Below are 8754 nucleotides of genomic sequence, written 5' to 3'. Positions count from 1 at the left end.
CTGGGACTCCTCCACCTTTTGGTGAGCTGTGAATGGTCCTCTGGTGAGCTGTACCAAGTGATCAGTAAACAACTAAACCTACGTGCTTTGAGTTTATCTATTTGTTTACATTTTTCCTAGTCAAATCGAGTCGTATCTGCACTATGCCCTGTTTAAACGTGATCCACGAGCACGGAAAGCTTGGGTCTAAATGGTTTCAACCCATTTCTTAGACTCCAGACAGAAAAGCTGACATGTGGTGCACTGTGCTTGCATGGGTTAGCTGAGTCTTGTATGAAGTCCAAATACAGGAGAGGTCATAGCTGCTGGATCTGCTTGCCTGGCCTGAGATCTGAGAAAACTGGTGGTCATTTGAAGCAGATTTATTTGGGGAACAAAGCATCAAGGGCCTTCATTATTCTGAAATACAGAGAAGGCATTCATTCAGTTTGTAAAGAGCTTTTCTAATCCATATGCACCTTTCCCTGACAAGGCACAAAGTCAATTGTACAGCGAGTGTGTAGCCTTTTGCCAGAGATTAACAGCTCCCATAGGAATACAATTACAGTATTGATTTGCTTTGAACATCTGCTCTCTGTGACTGCCCTCTGCTGGTCTGCATATATTCTATAGCTCTAAAGAATTGAGCTGATGTAATATGCAATTCTTACATTATGCAAAATACATTTTAATAAATATTTTAAATGAATTAGCTGCTACCATGATTGATTACAGATTTTATTTTCTGTAATTCACACAGGACACAGACCAGTAATAATTAAGCAGCACATTTACTGTGTCCAGGTCCAAATGCATTTACTTTTCAGCTGTAATGTAAATAATATTAGGTAAGAAATTTTAAAAAGAAGGTTGCTTTTGGGTAAGAAAAGGTGTTAAGCAATTTATACATGAACAGTAGAGGCAACTCTAGAATGGAAAATGGACCCGTGGGTGTGCTAAATTAAAGGAAAGGTCAGCAGGACACCGACTCATGTCAAACAAAGTTTTGCCAAGTCAAAGGTTCTAATGCACGAGGTCTGAACCATTAAAACATCAACAACCAACAGTCAGCTGTGTAAAGCCACAGTGGAGGAATGAAATCCTTAGCAGGAAAGTCTGTGTGTGTATTATATTTTGAGCTTCTCTCCACGTGACTTCCTTCCTCTGAAACTGTTGGCCATCCCCAGAAATAAAAATGAGATTGCAGAGTGTATGAAAGTCTTTGGTACCATTTTGCTGCTTTCCTTTGCTCTCTGTGTCTCATGTCACATGTGCAATGACTGTAATTATTTCGTAAAAATACTATATAGAATAAAAAAACTGTGTCACAGGGTGAAGTTGTAAAGACTGATGGCCACAGGTAGGAATGATTTCCTGTGATGTTATGTGGTAAGCAAACCGGGACAACATCCTCCTTTCTAACACCACCATCAAAAAGTCAAGCTCCACACCCACAACATTACTGGGCTTTGTGGATCAGTTTGTTGAGTCTGTCTGATGCTTGTTACTCTCAGTCTGCTGCCTCAGCATACCACAGCGCAGCAGATGGCACTGGTCACCGCAGACTCATAAAGCAGCCACAGCATCATCCCACAAATATCCCACAAATATCAAAGGACCTCAGAAAATCCAATAATATACCATGGCATGAAGCGTTATTGCTGAAGAAAACTTTCAAAATGATTAGAGCTACTTTTAACAAACCAGTTGCAACAAAGTGAGCGCTTTATGTCAAGTAACAATTTTCAAGAAAATGTAACCAAAGTCATAAAATCTGGGCATAATTTTAAAGAGCTTATTATATCCGATAACTGGAAACAATATACTGCATGAAGATCAAATTCTTTAAATGTAGAAAGTCACTCTTGCCTCCAAGTTTTTAAACCAATGATGCATAATATTTTTCTGAGGGGGGCACAACTTTATAATAAACACCGAATATTAATTTCCCTTTATTAAAGTTAAAACGCCAGAAACCCCCTCCCCCAGCGCCGCCCATGTTTCCTGCTGGAGAGGATGGGTGTGGAGGTACAGTGTCATATTACACACAAACTACAGACCTGTTCAACAGGCGTCTTTCTCTCGTTTTCTGCACCTCCATTGGCTGAGACTAAAACTGCTGCTTGAAACTAGCCTGCTTCCTGAATGGCAAACACTTTGTGTGACAGGAAATAACACTGACAGAACCAAGGTCAGTCACATATCTACTGAAAAAGATCAAAACAAAAACAAATGAGGACAAAATATATTTAACTCCTAGTTGGACACAGTTCAGTTTAGGTTCCAAAGGCTGTGGCGAAAGACAACCGGGCCACAGAGGAGCTTTTGAACCCACACTGTGAGTTATGTCTGCTGGACAGAAAAACACTCCGCGAGACCCTACGTGTCAAAGTGGAACTGTTTGTTTCTCAAACCCTTTGATGAGTGGTGAGTAACAGTGCAAGCTCACACTGCAGCTGGGCTCTATTTACTGCTTTATGCAGAGACTTTCATCCGGTCTTCTAATGTATTCATGTACCTATGCAGGTAGGTTTCTAAGTTAAATAACTATTTTATTTGTCTGCACAAAGATGTTGAATCAGACTGGTCTCCAATTCACGAAGCAGCCTTTAACGGACGTCTCCTCACCCTGCAAAAGCTCATTGATCAGGTAGAGTTTTAACTGAATATTGTAAGTTGTGCTAAAAGGGGAAAAAAAAGTTGCCTTCCCATAATATTAGATGTTAAATAACCATGTGTTTCTCACTATGATGTGAAACCTTTAATAAGGCGACTGTGTCCTCATATGGCAGCTTGCTTTCCAAAAGTTGCCATGTGCATCTACCTCAATGACTCTATATGTGCTGTGTTTTGTTCACAGGGTGCATGTGTAAATCTGAACACTCTGGATATGGCCTCACCCCTTCATGGGGCGTGTACACAAGGTCACACGGCTTGTGCCAAGCTTCTGATGGAAAACGGTGCAAATGTCAGTAAAGCATCATCATGTGGTGTTGGTTTATTTGTGGTTTTTGGCTGAATTCATGAGAATCTCAAATTTAAGACGGTATGCTGTCAGTTTTTGCTTGAAAGAGACTCACAGTTCGTTCCCAAAACAACCATGTCAATTATTGCCAATATTAACTTATTGATGGGAGACTGCAGTAAGATTTTAACCGAATACACAGCCACGGTCGTGCATGGACAATAACTCATTAACAAACAAACATCAGCTGATATAAAGCCAAATTTGTCCAACCACCGTTATCAGAATGAGAATCAGAGTCAGAAATTTTTAATGATCCCTGAAGAAATTATGTAGTCACAGTCCTTCTAAGACAGTAAGAATACGTAACTAAACAAACCAAAACATGTGTAAATATTTTTAGTGATTTTTTTTATTCATTGTTAACCTTATTGCTATATCGCCATGCATCAGGTAAACAGCTCAACTGTGGATGGAAAAACTGCCCTGACAGAAGCATGTGCTCAGGGGCACGTGACCTGTGTATCGCTGCTTCTTCAACATGGAGCTGCTTCCCTGGGGACCAGCCAGTCCAGTTCTCCAATTCATATAGCTGCAACAAAAGGTTCGAGGTCAGACTCAGATATGTGAAAAATCTATCCTGGCAGAAGTCCCAAAATCTCTTGAATGGCAGGCAAAAGCAGATTTTTACAGCAGAACCTTTCAAGAACATTTCTTATCATTGTGGTGATTTCTGTTTCCTCTCCCTAGGTCATCCTGAGTGCATTGAACCTCTTGTTCAGTACGGAGCAGATGTGGATCAGCATGTTGACGAGTTAGGAACCCCTCTCCAGATTGCCTGCTCCAATCAGCATCTGAGCACCGTGAGGAAACTATTGCAGCTGGGTAAGAAAGCTTCTCATTTGAACTTTTATTGCTAAAAGAATATCCATTCTTCCAATATCTTATCAGTTGGTGGAAGACTTTGAGACCTTTTCAATGGCAAAAAGAGAGTGGCAAGGCAAGGCAAGGCAAGGCAAGTTTATTTGTATAGCACAATTCAACAACAAGGTGATTCAAAGTGCTTTACAGAGACATTAGAAACAAGAACAAATAAAAAGCATGATTTAAAATTGATTAAAACAAGCAAATAAACTAACTAACTAATTAACAAACAAACAAACAAACAACAGTATATAAAATCAAAACAGATAAAATCAGAACAGTAGATAAAATCAGTAGTTAAATGTAAGTTTTGAAATTTAAGCTTAAAGTGTGGATTTGGTGCTTTATTCAAATGCAGCTGAGAACAGGTGAGTCTTCAACCTGGATTTAAATAAACTGAGTGTTTCAGCTGATCTGAGGCTTTCTGGGAGTTTGTTCCAGATATAAGGAGCATAAAAGCTGAATGCAGCTTCTCCGTGTCTGGTTCTGACTCTGGGAACTGATAAAAGACCGGATCCAGATGACCTGAGGGATCTGGATGGTTCATACTGGGTCAGGAGGTCATTGATGTATTTTGGTCCTAAACCATTCAGAGCTTTATAGGCCAGCATCAGAACTTTAAAGTCTATCCTCTGACGGACAGGCAGCTAGTGTAAGGACCTCAGAGCTGGACTGATGTGGTCCACTTTTTTGGTCTTAGTGAGGACTCGAGCAGCAGAGTTCTGAATGAGCTGTAGTTGTCTGACTGATTTTTTAGGTAGACCTGTAAAGATGCTGTTACAGTAATCAAGCCTACTAAAGATGAATGCATGGACTAGTTTTTCCAGGTCCTGTTGAGACATCAGATCTTTTATCCTTGATATATTCTTGAGGTGATAGTAAGCTGACTTTGTTATTGTCTTAATGTGTTTTTCTAAGTTTAGGTCTGCATCCATCACTACACCCAAATTTCTCGCCTGGTTTGTGGTTTTTAGATGTATAGATTGAAGTTCTCTGGTGACCTGTAATCGTTTTTCTTTGGCGCCAAAGACTATTACCTCAGTTTTGTTTTTGTTTAGCTGGAGAAAATTGTGGCACAACCAGTCATTGATTTCCTCAATGCATTTACCAAGAGCCTGTACAGGGCCTCGGTCTCCTGTTGACATTGTGATATATATTTGTGTGTCATCTGCATAGCTGTGATAGTTTATTTTGTTGTTGTTTATAATCTGTGCCAGTGGGAGCATGTAGATGTTAAACAGAAGGGGTCCCAAGATGGAACCTTGGGGAACTCCACATGTGATACTTGTCTGCTCAGATGTGAAGTTACCTATTGATACAAAGTATTTCCTGTTTTCTACGTATGTTTTGAACCAGTTTAGTACAGTTCCTGAAAGACCTGTCCAGTTCTCCAGTCGTTTGAGTAATATGTTGTGGTCAACTGTATCAAATGCTGCACTGAGATCCAGTAAAACTAGGACTGACATTTTTCCACTGTCTGTATTCAGACATATGTCATTAAACACTTTGGTCAGAGCAGTTTCAGTGCTGTGGTTCTGTCTAAAACCTGACTGGAAGGCATCGTAGCAGTTATTCTGTTTTAAGAAGTAACTGAGCTGTTGGGAAACTGCTTTTTCAATGATCTTACTTAAAAACGGGAGATTTGAGATCGGCCTGTAGTTGTTCATTTGTGTCTTGTCAAGATTGTCCTTTTTCAGTATAGGTTTGATTACAGCAGTTTTTAGTGATTCTGGAAACACACCTGATAATAAAGAAAAGTTGACGATCTGTAACAGGTCTGACTCTAAAGTCTTTGAGACCTTTTTGAAAAAACTTGTTGGCAGGACATCTAAACAGCAGGAGGAGGAGTTCAGTTGACCTAAGATGTCCTCCAGGTCTTTGCTGTTAATAGGTTGAAACTGTTTCATGGTGTTTAAACAGTTTTTTGGTGGACACAGTACATATCCTGGATCTGCTGTTGATGTACCAATTGCTTGTCTAATTTTTTGGATTTTTTCAGTGAAGAATTTGGCAAAGTCATTGCAGGCCATGGTCGAATGAAGTTCAGCTGCCACTGACAGAGGAGGGTTTGTTAGCCTGTCAACTATAGAAAATAAGACCCGAGCATTATGGCTGTTTTTAGTGATGATGTCAGAGAAGTAGGACCTCCTTGCATTCCTCAGTTGTAAATTATAATTGTGAAGTTTCTCTTTATAAATATCATAATGAACCTGGAGGTTTGTTTTTCTCCATCTGCGCTCAGCTTTCCTACACTCTCTTTTTTCATTTTTCACCAGTGTGGAGTTTCTCCATGGAGACTTTTTCCTTCCAGAGATAACCTTCACCTTAATGGGAGCAATAGTGTCCATTACATTTAACATGTTAGCATTGAAGCTATTGACGAGCTCATTGACTGACCCTCTGGGCAGGTCAGGTGTTAATGGGAAGACCTGGTTAAAAATTGCACTACTGTGTTCAGTTATACACCGTTTTGTGATCACTGTTGTTGATATATTTGTGTGGGCTGAGATTTTACTTTCAAAGAAAACACAGTAATGATCAGACAGGCCCACATCAGACACAGTAACCTTTGAAATGCTCAGGCCTTTGGAGATCAGTAGGTCAAGAGTGTGTCCTCTATTATGTGTGGCCTCTGTTACATGTTGAGTCAGCCCAAAGTTGCCCAGAGTGTTACTCAGGTCTTTAGTCCCTTTGTCCTGAGGGTTGTCCACATGAATGTTAAAATCCCCAGCAATAATTACACAGTCAAAATCAACAGTGGTGCTCCATTGTGCGATATTCAGAGTGCAAGTCTAGTGTTCAATATTTTATTGAGAGAAGCGTACAAAAACTTGCGTATAAAACCCTTTGTGGCTGCAGACAGAGCTGTGGAAAATTAGATAAACCCCTACACACAACATCACATGAGCCAGCATTAGTAGGGGTTGAAGATTGGGTTTATAGAGCAGAGAATTAATTATCTTATTAGACCTGTTTGGTGGAGGCTAGCTGCAGGGGCTACTTTAGAAACTCTTGTAATATCATAAACATTACACACAATAGCAGTACAGGTAATGTAGAGGCTGGATTTTAATAACAAGAAAGGTATATAACATGGAAATATGTGCCATGCTATGGTGCTGTGCAAAGGTTTCAGGCACTAAAGTGAAGATGTCTTGCAAAAATATCATCAGTACTTCAAACCTCAGTGTGCGGTAAACAAACCCAAATCATATCAATATTTCTTGTACCAACATGGCTTTTAAGACAGTAGATCTACTCTGTATATTTGCATGTACTTTCACAAGCTACCTTGCATGTTGCGCTAAGAAACCACAGTCCTCTTGTGGCTTCAGGTTTTGTGTTTTTTCATGTAATCCCAGGCTTGGAGACTCTTAGCATCTTTTGCAGGACTCCTTGTCCTTATTCTTGTAAATTAAAATACAGCAGTTTTTTCCTGACTTGGGTTGTTCAACTGTTCTAACAAAGAAAACCTTTACCTGAACCACAACAAAAGCTTTATTTCATGTAATGTGGGGACATCATATTTGGCCTTTTCTTTTCTTCAGGTGCAAATGTGAACAGCAGCGTGTCTGGGGACTCGCCTCTGCACATGGCCGCCCGTCAGTCCAGCCCTGAGTTGACATCCGTCCTGCTTGAACATGGGGCGGATCTCTTCCTTAGGAACTCAGAGGGCAGGCAGCCACTGGACCTCGCTCCGCCCAACAGCCTTACAGAGAGACTTCTGAAACAAGCAGGAGGTAGTCGAGACTTTGCACTCAAGACTTTGCACTGGGCTGGTGGCGCAGCAAGAAGCTAACCATCTATAACGGCTCATGCTTCTCCCCTGAGTGTCCCCAGGAGTGTCTCCTCTAATGCAGCTGTGCCGACTACACATCAGGAAAGCTGTGGGCAACAAGAGGCTGGGTGCGATTTGTGACCTTCAGTTACCCACAGAACTGATAGAGTATCTGCTCTACCAATCAGACCCAAGGGGAGATCTTAATGCGCTGAAATTCCTCAACCCTGCAACCTCAGATTTTGAGTCTTAAAAGTTTTTGGTCAATAGGGGGCAGACTTGTATAATCTTACATGGTGGCAACAACGTCCGTGCTCCTGGTTGATGATGAACCACAATGTCGGAATTACTTTCAGTGAAAGATATCCTATATCTTTGTTGCTTCCCTCAGGAAGGGAGGCTGGATGGGAAAGACATCAATTAGTCTTGATGTTTAATACAGGTGGATGATGCGCACAAGCTACCAGACGTTAGGCTACTAAAAAAACTCTTTTTTTTTACTCCTTTAAGTTTTTGTTCATAGATATTTTATGTTTCGCTTAGAAATGTGTTGCTCTTAATAGTAAGGCAAATAAAAACGCACTACTGAATGCAATGATTCCTGTTCATACCTTTTTTATTACTCAAGTTTAAGACAAATATTCTAGTGTTAAGATATCTTACTAATGACTTACTGAAAAAGCTGTTGCACTCTTAAAGAGTACATTTGAACAGAAAAACAACATAATTAGAAGCACAATGGATAAAACTAAAATACCCGAGCCCAGAAAAAAGTGAACTTCCTCTGTTTATCATGTGAATTAATCTTATGTCATCATTTCAGTAAAGCCTATTTTTACATAAACACAATCAATACTCTTCTGTGTACCTGACTAAAAAACTGGGCCCTTTATAGATGCTATAGTAAAGATGCAAGATTCTGTTTTTCTTGTGTTGCTCTATGAGGGAACAAGAGCATCAAGATAGAACAACACTGTACACAATGCAATGACTTTTTCTTAAAGGTCACCACTTATGGCTATTCCCTTAAGATGCAATGAGTAGAGGCAGTGGAGGTAGACGAGTTTAAATACCTGGGGTCAACCTTTCAAAATAACCGACAGTGCAT

General features: G+C 40.2%; 1 protein-coding gene across 2 annotated transcripts; it reads left to right on the top strand.

Annotated features, from left to right (window-relative positions):
* Positions 1–1954: 1954 nt before the first annotated feature.
* LOC309690975 (ankyrin repeat and SOCS box protein 9-like) lies at positions 1955–8241 on the top strand. 2 transcript variants are annotated; one of them, XM_082508467.1, is made up of 8 exons: positions 1955–2170; positions 2250–2406; positions 2550–2629; positions 2840–2947; positions 3398–3548; positions 3695–3829; positions 7417–7608; positions 7709–8241. In XM_082508467.1, exons 2-8 carry the CDS (start codon positions 2325–2327, stop codon positions 7897–7899), a joined length of 939 nt encoding a protein of 312 aa, XP_082364593.1. In that variant the 5' UTR covers positions 1955–2170; positions 2250–2324; the 3' UTR covers positions 7900–8241. The 2 variants fall into 2 exon arrangements, with proteins under 2 accessions (XP_082364593.1, XP_082364592.1); XM_082508466.1 differs by having other exon boundaries at positions 1955–2406.
* The last annotated feature ends 513 nt before the right edge of the window (positions 8242–8754 follow it).

The sequence above is a fragment of the Aulonocara stuartgranti genome (assembly GCF_965226115.1).
Source record: "Aulonocara stuartgranti genome assembly, chromosome: 16".
NCBI lineage: Eukaryota > Metazoa > Chordata > Actinopteri > Cichliformes > Cichlidae > Aulonocara > Aulonocara stuartgranti.
Note: the sequence above shows the minus strand (reverse complement) of the source record. Positions and strands in the feature narration are given on the sequence as shown.